Below are 13,760 nucleotides of genomic sequence, written 5' to 3'. Positions count from 1 at the left end.
AATGGAATAGACGTAGTAACCATGTAGTTGGTGCTGAAAATAGCTATCGGTTATATTAAGAAACAGTTAAATAATATTATGGATGGGGATGACAGGTGGTAACGGACATGGAACTGCCTAGTGTAGGCCTTATGGTCTCTTGCAGTCTCCTTCATTCTTATGTGCTTATGTTCAGAATCCATCATTTTGTAAATTTTCACTCCTCTCGGACAATACTATTTTTTCCTTGAGTGTCTTTTAGCCCAATCCAGTGAATATTGCTGTATCTATGGAGCAGTGCCTCCAAGAGAGAATAAGTGCAATAAGTTTATTGTATGTATTCAGTGTATGGTATTCATCTTAGGACAAACTCTAATAATGGAAACATCAATTATCTTGAATAACCCTTAAGCTGTCTGGCAGTTTCATCCAGCTAAGTACAAACATAAGTTAAGGTAGAAGGAGTGATAGATGAAGTTTGTTGAAGATACGTATTCATGATCATAAGGATTAAGATTTTAATGAAAACTAGATAAGAATTTAATTTTAATCAATATCACTTACAGAGTGACAGCTTTAAAACGTAAGTCCTTGCAAACACATGTTGATTCATCTATAAAGAATAATATTATACAACCTTGTAATCCTTTGACTCCTTTTTGTAAGCTACCATCTTACATGAGGTAGCAAGACAAATGAACTGGAGAGGGGGGTGTCTTTCATTCCATGTATTTCTTGAAGTTTTATACATTAAAAAATGGATTTATCATAATACTGACACATATGCAAATATATTGCCAATAAAAAATTGCAAATGATCATGATTTATCATTTGAATAGGTGTAGAATTACAACAATTTCTCTTGTGCACACAACCACCAGGAATATGTGATGGAATAATATTCTGTTATAAGAATACAACATAATCTTTCATGCAGCTTTCAGTCACAGTTCTTGGTTCAAAGTAGAGAAAACATGAAATAAGATTGTAGTAATTCCATAAAATTTATGTTGAAATGAATGTGAATTACATACACCTATTATCAAAGTAATTCATTATAAGAAAAAACGACCTATTCTGTAATGCATAATAATTCAAGATATGTGCTCTCTTTACAGTAGCTACAACAGTTCATTCACAATGTTTTTAACATTCCAAGTATTGTCTCTTGTGGAGGGCAAGACTTATTCATGAGAGAATCAACAAATAGCAAATACCTTCTTTGATATGAGATCAAACTATGAATTGGCACACTGTAGCTGAAAGAGCCATGTAAGTGTTACGGGTATGTCCTGTAACAGCATATACAGTACAACAATCTTCATTCTATATCATTTGATATCAGTCAAGCTATAAAACTTTGCTGCCATATCTTTACAGACTGATACATTCTACAGGCTGTACTCACATAACTATGAACCATAGCAGTGAAAATATGTGAGCACTGTCTACAACAGTTTTCTCTAACATGTCAAAATTAAATATTTTTTTATTTTAATTCTATGATAACATATAAATGACATCAATGTCATGACTATATCTTTGGCTTCATCTCAATCCCACTCAGTGCATCTGTTACATATCCCAATTTTCTTAATACCAATACTTCCCATATTTTATTTCCATTATTCACTGTAATCATAAAATAGTAGATCCACAACACTGAGGTTTGGGAGATGCTTCTGAAAATGTGCTTAATTTCAAATGGCATATTTAATTTCAGAATCACATCTACATTGATGGCATTATTTGAATCCCCAGTGATAAAGGATAATTACATAGTATATAGTCTATACAAAGTATATGTGTATATATGGACGACTTAGAGCAATAACATGCCCTCTAATCTTTGCCAAGATAATGACAGAAGCTGATAAATACTATGGACAAAGATTTTACTTTACACTTCCAGAGTGTTGAATTAAGATTTCCACTTATGAATAATTTATTTATTTATTTATTTATTTATTGTATTATTATTATTTTTTTAATCTAAATTGGGCTTGATAGGTTTGACTTTTTAAGAAAAAATATTTCATGGGACATGTAAAATATGTGTAATGCATTATTGAAGTGAAGTCATCATATTAAGACAACAGGGCAGGACTCGCAATAATGAATTTGAATTGGACAAATTTAGATTTAAGAAGGAAATAGGCAAGATCTGGTTTACACAAGAGAGTGGTTAATGGTTGGAATAGACTTAGTAACAATGTAGTGAGCACTGAAACTATCAGTTGTTTTAAGAGAATAACTTTATATAGGTGGTAATGGACATGGAACTGCATAGTGTAGGCCTTATATGACCTCATGCAGTCTCCTTCATCCTTATGTTCTTAAAACTGTTTATATTATCTAAACATTTTAATTTGTACCTCTTCCTCTTCCTCAGACAGTAAGTAGCCAGCCAATACATGCACCCACCCCCACCCATTCCACTTCCAGTTATCAGCCATTTATTTTCCTCTTAAATATGTGCAGAATTTAATTCTGATTTTGAAATTTGAAAATGGCAGAATACAAAATTCTATCAGTTATTCAGTACAAATGAAATTATAATTTTATTATTCAAAAGTGAGTATCTAATATGTTCCTTTTTATTGTCCTGTTTCCTTGAAATACATATAGTTAATACTTAGGTACTTTTCCTGAACAAAATGTGAAACTTCTTGTTTGCTATGCAGATTACAAAGTCTTGGAGCTTTTCATCCTGAAAGTGTAAAGTAAAGTCCAGGTCCTTTGTGCGTGAAAAGTTAGATCTATCATAGCTACTGTCTGTTGCCAGGAGCTACCAGATTTGTAGCAACAGTATTTCATAAGGTGGCATGAAATGTTATTCCTTTATTATTGTTTATATGATTGCAAATTCTCTGAATATGTAATGACAAGGCTTCAAGTGTATGCTTAAATATACTGAGTACAGAATAAGTTAACATCAAATAAATACATGGAAAATGACTGATCAATGTATTTATCAATTTGGAAATAACAAAGGGAAGAAATATGATTTTAGCTTGTATATATTTTTAATAATTTGAACACTCACTTGTTACTTCACTTTTGAATGATAAATGAATTGTTACATGTATTCTTGAAGTGTGTGAATATTTAGCAAGATTATGAGGGATATATATTTCTAAAATTACTACAGAAAGTGGACAGAAGAGTCCTGCTCTTGTCAGATGAAATCCCATGGAACTTTATTATCTTGAAAAAATGCAGCTTTCTAAAGGTTTTGAGTAGAAGCATCGTAATTCTACTGTCCTGCATCAGTCTAGATTTTACTTAGTCTATTAAGATCCAAACTTAAAATTATTTTGAGCGGTTTATTCCTTTGCCATTTTAACACTGCTTTTTTCAACACTCCGTTCTTGAAAACTTTAGATATCCAAGATCATAAGAGTAAAACCTTAATATGCAGCGTTATTCATTCCTAAAAATCTCTACTCTTAAAATCCACTACAATAACTTTTTAAGGTCAGGTTTCCAGCACATAGAATATTTCCAATTAAAAAAGAAAAAAAGTATAATATAGAAAAATAAAATTATATAAAATAAAATAAAAAATAAGATTGTACTGAAGAAAATGACAAATGGTAAAATACTGATTTTGGCTCAACAGTTTATAATTCATTCACTATTGAAGTGAAGCTCTCAGAATCAATATCAGTTATATTCAAGTATGTAACATCATATGTGTTCCTTAAGATATAATATGAATATATCGCTCATTTTACATTTTTATCAATGGGGAATTCCCCACAGAATATTGTTTGGGGCTTCTATATGAAAGCCGACATAGTATAGCCTAGTAATGCCACTTGCAGAGAGATTGTACAGGTTGGAATCAAATATAGAACTGTCAGGATCGTGTCCCATTTGTGCATGATGCAGGCATAATACACTTTACACTGGACTATGTGATTATAGGAAATGATTATATGATGTTTATCATACTACATCTAGCAATAGTATCATATGGTAGTAATAGGTATAGCAGTGATATCAATATTAACAGTAGTATTTTAGAACTAGTAATAGATAGTATGGGTTGTACAAGTAGAAGAATAGGAACAGTAGGACTATCGGATGGTAAAGAGAGCTTTAAGTGAAGGAAGTATGAGTAGTTGAAGTGTCTGTTGTTGAAGGATGGGTTGCATTGGTGAAAGTATTTTTAGTAGTGTTTGTGGTAGAGTGGTGTTGGTGGTAGTCATGGTTGTAGTAGTGGTCTTGGTGATAGTAGTGGTAGTTTTAGTGGTAGTGGTGATGGCATTGGTAGTGTGATAATGTTGGTTGTTGTAGACTGGTTTGCTGGTATTTCTATGTGTGGTAATGGTGTTAGTTGTGGTAGTAATAGTGGTAGTGGTTGTGTCAGTATTGTTGGTAGTGGTGACAAGAGTAATGGTGACAGTGGTGGTAGTAGTGGCGGTGATAGTGGTGGTAGTATTTTACACCTACACATTTTTTTTTCATAATGTCAATCATGTGACTTAGGAGGAACATCAAACAAGTGTATAAAATCAAAACAATGCATGGTAGCAATTCCTTATTAAATGACAGGGAATTAAATTCTCTTGAAGAAAATATCACAGTCGATTTCCTCTTCACTGTCCAAAGTTTTTTATTTATTTTTTCTTTATTCAGCTGGACAGGAATTGCTATTTATACAAGCCTTTCATATTACAATCAGTTACCATTATTATGAATGCACCTTTCTGACCAATCATGTATATCCATGGGAAAACTTTGACATACAAGCACATCCTGTGGATAACTGTATGTCCTAGATTTATGATATCTATGTCTCCTTAACACATTCACCATGACTTGTATTGTTATGTAGGTAACACTTCTGTCACATTCATACCTTCCCTCTCTTGATTTTGCTTAACTGTGGAGTAAGATTCATTTGAATCAGGGCCTGGTAATGGACAATCATCTGGTGAAGATTGTGTTTTGTCATTGCTTACTTCACATGATGTCATCACATCCTGAGGTTCATTGGGATCATAAGGACAAAAGGATATATCAGCTGATGTATCTAGAGTTGTACTGTCTGCTGAGGTTTGCCTTGAAGCACTCTCCATTGTACGCTGATGAGGACCATCGTCATCAGGTAATGTTGAGCTACCTGTAGAGGAGGGAAGCGTAGCATTCTCATCTTTAAGGGTCGAACTATCTGCAAGGACCAGTGGAGTTGAAGAATCAGCAGATGTCGCCTCTGATGGGGACTTTCTGCTGACACTTTCACACTGCGATGTCACTGGAGACTTGGCTGGAGAGGAAGAACCAGGTGGAGAACTACGCGATGACGAGCTTTTTGTAGGAGTAGGTGATCGGTACTTGGCTCGGATATGTAGGTAAGGCTCTGCACTGCTCATCTTGAACATTCGAACCTGAAGAATATGTACAATTAAGATGTGAATTACATATTAGTGAATCAATTTGTAATTCTATATTCCCACATCAGTCACACATGAAACTCTTAAGCATAGTATTTCAAAGAAATCAGACAAATACAACTGAAGTCTGTATGACTGATGAATATTTTTTCACATATTACTAAAACCTACATACAACCATATCGACTTACGACAACTCATCAGCCACAAGTTGAAGATTACATACACAAACACACACAGAATATAATATATATATATATATATATATATATATACATATACATACATATATATATATATATATATATATGTATACAGGGTGTTTGGGATAAATTTGATAATTGTTTTTATCTTCTGTCATTTCAGAACCATTTGAAGGATTTAATAGTGGTAAGTGCAACAGATAGCTGATTCTGTGTACTATTCATGGGTGTGAGAGCTAGAGAGCATGGACAACTGAATCGCACCAGAATACTTGAAGAGAGAAACCTGCATCATGATGATTTGCGCTGAATTAAAAAATTCAGAAATCTTAGCTGCAGCTCACTGCTCCTTGAATACCGTGAAGGCTGTGAGATGTGAGCTGGAGAATTGTGACAGAGATGTTCACACAACGAAATTTGTCAAGAAGCTGCAAAAAAAGGTGTGGCAAGATCCAGGCAAGGCAATGCGAACCTTGGTGAGAGAGATGGGTGTCAGAGTGGAGACTATAAAGAAAGTGCTGAATGAGGATCTTCACTACTCCTCATACAAGAGGCACAAGGGCCAACTACTGACTGCCAAGGCCCAAGAGAACTGCCTTACAAAAGCCAAGAAACTCCTCAACAAGGTCAAACACCCAGTCAAGCCAGGGATGCTCTGGTTCTTCTCAGACGAGAAGAACTTCTGCCAGGACCAGTTGCACAATGCACAGAACAACAGGTGGCTAGCCTACAGTCTGCACGAAGTGCCGCGCTTCATGAAGACCAAGGTCCCTCAAACTGTGTATTTTACCTAGTGGTATTTACCTAGTTGTATTTTATGGGACAAGAGCTATGCTCGTAGTGACCTGCTTTCGTATCTCTCTGCATCCAATTTGTTCTTAAAATCTTCTATAGTATTGGCACTCACTGTTTCCCTGTTTAGTTTGTTCAAGACATCAACCACTCTGTGGGAAGTTATTCTTTTTCAAATCTCTTCTGTAACTGTCCTTCTTTAGCTTCTTCTCGTGTCCTCTTGTTTCTCTTCTGTCCCATTTTAATAAGTCATCTCTATCAAGAACTTCCATCCCTTTCATAATTCTGTAAATAATCAGCAAATTACCTCTTTCTCTTTTCTGTTCCAGTGTTGATAGATGTAATTCATCCAATCTTTGTTTGTATGTCAAATTTGAGAGTGTAGATGCCATTTTGTTGCTGCTCTTTGAATTCTTTCTAATTTCTTTATGTTTTTTTGTACTAGGTGCCCATAGTGTCACAGCATACTCCAATTTAGGTCTTATCAGTGTAATTAATATTTTCTTCACCATTTCTTCATCCATGTAGTCGAAGGCCACTTTCATTGATCTTAATAAATTAAAAGTCTCTCCAACTAGTTTGTTGACATGTTTATCAGGTGTCAAGTCACTTGAAATAATTACTCCAAGGTCCCTTTCTGAGTCGACTTTTTTGACTTCTTTGGTACCAATTTTATATTGACCCGATATTCTATTTTTGCTTTTTCCAAATTCCATTATAAAGTTCACCTCACACTTCTGACTCCATATCCATATTTTGTCTAGGTCTTCTTGTAGCAATCTGCAGTCTTCCTATGTGCCTACTCTCTGAAGTAGTTTGGCATCATCAGCAAAGAAGTTCATGTAACATTTCACTCCTTCATCATATCATTTATATATATGGCAAACATTAAAGGAGCCAATACAGAGCCCTGTGGGACCTCACTTATCATATCTTCCCAGTTCGAGTTCTTGTCTCTAAGTACCACTCCCATTTTTCTCCCACTCAAGAAATCTTTGGGTGTTTCCAGCGAAGGCCATGTCATGCTGCCCCACATCTTTGAAGATGGCTATGTTGAGTTGCTGTCCACTGTTGTCAAGTGCTGGGTGGAGAGAGTGGCTGCGGGAAGACCATATGTGTGGCAGCAGGACTCAGCTCTGTGTCACACCTCCAGGAAAACCCAGAAGTGGCTGTCTGAGACCTTTTATGACTTCACCAGCTCCAACATCTGGCCCCCCAACACACCTGATTGCAACCCCATGGACTAATATGTCTTGGGCACAGTTGAAAAAGACCAATTATACTGCCTGCAACGCCAAGGACGAACTGATTGCCAGAATCAAACTGGTTTTCAGGCGTCTCTCGAAGGACACTATGAAGGCTGCATGTTACAGGTTCAGGTCCTGCCTGGAGGCCATGGTGGAGGCTTAGGGTGACTTCTTTGAATGATATCTATTTGGCAAAATATCCTCTAAGACAGTGGTTCCCAACCCCAGGGTCGCGACCCAAAATAGGGTCGAGAGGGTGTTTTTGAGGGTCGCCAGAGGGTCTCTTTTAACTTTTTTTCATTCAAGTTTCAAATGTATTTAGATTCATTGTGCTAGTAAATATAAACTGAATTATAAAAACGAAAGTCTATAAACATTATGCAAGTACATAGAAATATAACATGAAATGGTTTAATTTATTATTACAATTAGGGTCGCGACTCCAGGCTAATAGTGGATTTAGGGTCGCAGCCAAAAAAGGTTGGGAAACATTGCTCTAAGAGATGCACTTTGAATTTTGAGAATAAATTTTTTTTTGGCCAAGGTATGACATTTTTCTTTCCTTTCTGAAAATGTATCAAATTGATCCCAAACACCCTGTACATACACTGTATTTATACATATATATATATAATTTATGTACACTGAATGTCCCTCAGTGAACAGATGTGGTTGAAAAGATGAATATATATATATATATATATATATATATATATATATATATATATATATATATATATATATATATATATATATATATATATCAGAAACCACAGGGAAATTCAAAAAATGGAAAACTAAATTTTCTAATTTATTAAGACATATTCAATGTACTATGAAGATGTCTTGATAGATGAAAACATTTAGTATTCTGTTCTTTAAATTCCTTGTAGTTTCTAGAAAATTGATAATCAAGTGCTCATAATTACTGGCTACCTCCCTCGTAAGGGGGAAAAAGCCTTGGTATATGTGTGTATGTATGTGTATATATATATATATATATATATATATATATATACATACATATATATATATATATATTTAAACATATATATAAATACATATATATATGTGTATTTACCTAGTTGTATAATATGGGAAGGGGAGCTATGCTCATGGTGACCTGTCTTTGTATCTTGTATCTCATAACATCTAGTTTGTTCTTAAATTCTTGTATGGTGTTTGCACGTACTTTTATTTTGTCCAATTTGTTCCAGACATCCACCACTCTGTGTGGAAAGCTGTTTTTTTCAGATCTCTTCTATAACTATCCTTTTTGAGTTTCTTTTCATGTCCTCTTGTTTTTCATCTATCCCACTTTAATAAGTCTCCTCTGTCAAGGACTTCCATGCCTTTCATGATTCTGTAAATGGCCAATAGATCACCTCTTTCTTTTCTTTGTTCCAGGGTAGGTAGTTCCAGTTTAGGCAATCTTTCCTCGTATGTCAATTTTGAAAATGTTGGTGCCATCTTTTTCATTGCTGTTTGGATTCTTTCAATTTTCCTTATATTCCTTTTTGTATTGGGTGTCCATAGTGTCACAACATACTCCCAATCATGGTCTTATCAGTGTGACTAATATTTTCTTTATCATTACCTCATCCAAGTAATTAAACACCACTTTTATTGATCTTGATAAATTGTAGGTTTCTCTGATTATTTTGTTTATCTGCTTGTCTGGGGACATGTCTTTGGTGATGATTACTCCTAGGTCCTTTTCAGAACCAACTTTCTTTACTTCCTTTACACCGATTTCATATTGTCCTGCTATTCTGTATTTACTTTTTCCAAATTCCATTATACTACATTTCTTAATATTGAAGTTCACTTTCCACTTCTGACTCCATTTCCAGACCTTGTCCAGATCTCTCTGTAGTGGTTCACAATATTTCTCCATACTTACATTCTTTAATAGTTTTGCATCATCTGCAAAGAAGTTCATGTAACATTCTATACCTTCATCCATGTCATTTACATATACAGCAAACATTATTGGAGCCAGTACTGAACCCTGTGGGATTCCACTTATTGTTTCTTCCTAAGTAGATTTTTTATTTCTGAGCACCACTCTCATTATTCTCACATGCAAGAAATCTTCCATCCATTTCAATAATTTTCTATGTATAGCTCCTGTTCTTTCTAGTTTTCTTAATAGTTCTTTGTGTAGTGCTTTATCAAATGCCTTTTGTAAGTCCAGGAAAGCACAGTCTGCCCATCTGTCCCTTTCTTACATTATATCTATTAAACTTGAGTAGTAACAGATCAAATTTGTGGCACATGATCTTCCCTGTCTAAAACAGAATTGTCTCGGATTTAGCATGTTGTTCTCCTGCAGATGTTTAGTCCATCTACTTTTGATGACTTTATCACAAATTTTAGCTATTATGCTTGTAAGGGAGACCGGTCTATAGTTTGTTGGGTCTTCCTTGTTTCCCCCTTTATATAGTGGTATTTGTGTTTGTATTTACCTAGTTTTACCTAGTTGTACTATACAGGAAGGGGAGTGATACTCATAGTGACCCATCTTTGTATTTTTCACCATCTAACTTGTTCTTAAATTCTTGTATGGTTTTTGTGCACATAATTGTTTCGTCCAGTTTGTTCCAGACATCATCACTCTGTGTGGAAAACTTTTTTTTTTCCAGATCTCTTCTATACTATCCTTTTTGAATTTCTTTTCATGTCCTCTTGTTTTTCTTTTATCCCACTTTAATAAGTCTTCTCTGTCAAGGACTTCCATACTTTTCATGATTCTGTAAATGGCCAATAGATGTCCTCTTTCTCTTCTTTATTCTAAGGTTCCAATTAAGACAATCTTTGTATGTCAATTTTGAAAGTGTTGGTACCATCTTTGTTGTTGGGCTTTGGAGTCTTTCTAATTTCTTTATATTCTCTTTTGTGCTGGATGTCCATAGTGTTGCAGCATACTCCAATCTTGGTCTTATCAGTGTGACTAATATATTTCTTACCATTATTTCCTCCAAGTAATTAAAAGCCACCTTTATTGATCTTAGTAAACTGTAGGTTTCTCTGACTTTTGTTTATATAGTTGTCTGGTGACATGTCTGATAATAATTACTCCTAGGTCCTTTTCGGAGCTAACTTATTTAACTTCCTTTGTATCAATTTTACATTGTCCTTATATTCTTTTTTTTTTACTTTTTCCAAACTCTATTATACTACATATTTTGATGTTGAAGTTCACTTCCTACTTTTGGCTCCATTCCCAGACTTTGTCCAGGTCTCTCTGTAATGATTCACAGCCTTTTTCCATACCTACTTTCTTTAGTAGTTTTGCATCATCTGCAAAGAAGTTCATATAACATTCTACTTCTTCATTCATGTCATTTATATATATAGCAAACATTATTGGAGCTGATACTGAACTTCGTGGGACTCCACTTATCATTTCTTCCCAGGTTGAGTATTTATCTCTAAGTACCACCCACATTTTTCTACCGTGCAAGAAATCTTGCATCCATTTCAATAGCTTTCCTTGTGCACCTGTTGTCTCAAGCTTTCTTAATAGTGTTTTGTGTGGTACTTTATCAAACACCTTTCATAAATCCAGGAAGGCACAATCTGATCATCTGTCCCTTTCTTGCATTATATCTATTAACCTTGAATAAAAACAAATCAAGTTTGTGGCACATGATCTTCTTTGTCTAAAGCCAAATTGTTTTGGATTCAGTATATTGTTTTCTGCCAGATCTTTAGTCCATCTACTTTTGGTAACTTTTTTACATATCTATTGTGCTTGTAAGGGAGACTGGTCTATAGTTTGTTGGGTACAATATTTGCATTTTTCCAATGTTGCGGTACCTTTCCTTCTTTGAGTAAGCAATCTTTTATCATATATATTTTGTCAGTTCATCTATACATTCTTTTAGTATCCAATTTGCAATCCTGTCTTGACTGTGTAATTTACTGACATCAAGGTTTATTATTTGGTCCCTTATTTCTTTCTGTGTCACAATTATTTCTTTCATGGGGGGGGGTTCTTTCTCCCTTTTCTTCATCCCAATTGTGTGCATTTTCATTCATGAATACAGATTTCAAATGTTTGCTCATAATTTCAGTAATTTCTACATCTATATAGTCCACATTCCCTTGATGAAGTATCACTATTTCCTGTTTATTTTTCAATTGACCATTTACATATCTGTAGAATAGTTTAGGTTGATCTTTACATTTGTCTATAATGTCTTTTTCATATTTTACTTTTTCTTCCCTGCATATTTTTATATATTCATTTCTTAGTTTCATATATATTTACCACTTACCCAGTTTTTTTCTTTTTTCCATCTTTTCCAACCTTTGTCTCCTCTCTTTTGCTTCACTAAATTTTTTTTTTATACCAGCATTTAATGTACACCTTTTCCTCTTTTTGTTTTGGTATGTATTTATCTCTTCCTTCATTATAGATTCTTTTGATATCACATTTATCTTCCATCTTTGTTTCTTCATAAAGAATTTACTTTTTGAAAAAAAAAAATCAAAATCTGTTTTGTTGTACATTAGTCTTCCTTTTCTGTGTTTCTTATTTCTCCACAAAATTCTCTTTTAGTTGGAACTTGAATAGTATGTGGTCACTATTCCCAATTGGTGTCTTGTATTACATTTTATCCACAATTTCAGGCCCTAATGTAAATATTAAGTCTAGTTTTGACAGTTCTTTATTATTTCTATATCTGGTATTTTCTTTTACCCATTGAATCATTATGTATTCCTCAAAGGTCCTCTCCACCTTTCACTATCATCTCCCAACATATTTCTTTAGAGTTAAAGTCACCCATAATTACTAAGTTTCCTCCATTCAGTATTTCATTTGATGCATGCTTTGTGTCCTCCAACATTTTGCAATGGTCACTCTGTCTAAGAATATGTTTTTGGGGGCACGTATATCACTGCAAATTTTCTACTTTTTATGTCACTGTTTTCAACTATTATCATAATCATTTCCACATTATTATTTCCTTCTGTTATCTTTGTGTGTGTGTGTGTGTACATTATATACTACAAAATATATAAACAATTAATAGTTATATATACTCATTATTTCAAGTTGGTATCTTTATATCATAAGAAGTTATGAAGTAACTACCATGCATAATTTACACAATACACATTCTCCAAAATTTCTAAAGTTTAAGATTGAAGTACTCTAGTGAAAAAGTTATAATGGTTCCCAAAGAAGGACATACAGCACAGGTACTATATATATACTACAGTAATGTTTGAGAGGTATTTTTGTTTTACATTCCAGCATATTTGAGTAAAGTCGATGGGCATACATATATAGGGTGCTGAATAATAATAAGTCATTCTTCTAACCAGAAAGATAATTTTGAAAAACATATCTAAAGCTATGATAAGCAACAGAGGGATACAGCCAGGTTGTAAAAAGGAGGATACTATTGAAATAATTACATTTAAAAGACAGAATATTGTTGGGAGTGAGAGATTTAGATATTGGTTTGCATAACCTGGTCATGGAAATAAATAGAATATATCTCTGTAAACTATATTTTATCAGTATCATTCACAGGAAATATTTAGAATATATCTGTTATTTGGTCATATCTTAAGCAAACATTAAACTGAGGGATCTATAGTGAAAAATAAATTTATCCATGTAAATGAAGCAACCAGGAATTATATTTATAGTAATGAAGTTTTGAGGATTTTATTCAACATGATATTTCCAGATGGAATTAGTATCATATTAAAGGAAAATATGTGAATCTATTAATTTACTGGGATGTTCAAGGAAGTGCAACACACATATTATACAGTAACTAAAATAAAAATCTGAAATACTTTAGTAAATCAATTCAACATTATTTTAGAGTGGGTTACATTCAATATCTGTATAATCATAAGTGTTATTCCATATGTAGAATAAAAAAAAAAAAAAGTTCACAGTGCACTCCTTTGAAAGCAAAGCAATCGCTTGATAACAAGAAAAGTACAAGACAGCAATTATTTAATCTAGAAATGATCACTCTAATGTATCAATCATAATCAAGTATTGAAATATAGTAAATTTGTTATATTTATAATTTGTCCTTTATTTTAGGAATGCGATAAGTGCATTATGAATTATAAATGTACTCTTCTGTAGTATATTCATTTT

At 33.6% G+C, this 13,760-nt stretch overlaps 1 protein-coding gene across 7 annotated transcripts in view; it reads right to left on the bottom strand.

Annotated features, from left to right (window-relative positions):
• Nucleotides 1-512: 512 nt before the first annotated feature.
• LOC143040301 (uncharacterized) overlaps nucleotides 513-13,760 on the bottom strand; it is a 286,912-nt gene continuing 273,664 nt past the window's right edge. For all 7 annotated transcript variants that reach the window (XM_076211175.1, XM_076211178.1, XM_076211179.1 and 4 more), the window contains one exon: nucleotides 513-5,376. In XM_076211175.1, the coding sequence (XP_076067290.1) occupies nucleotides 4,816-5,376 (561 nt within the window). In that variant the 3' untranslated portion in view covers nucleotides 513-4,815. The remainder of the gene's footprint in view (nucleotides 5,377-13,760) is intronic.

Source organism: Oratosquilla oratoria, chromosome 28, assembly GCF_046742065.1.
Source record: "Oratosquilla oratoria isolate Oo_2021 chromosome 28, ASM4674206v1, whole genome shotgun sequence".
NCBI classification, from domain to species: Eukaryota; Metazoa; Arthropoda; class Malacostraca; order Stomatopoda; family Squillidae; genus Oratosquilla; species Oratosquilla oratoria.
This window is presented reverse-complemented; position numbering and strand designations above follow the sequence as displayed.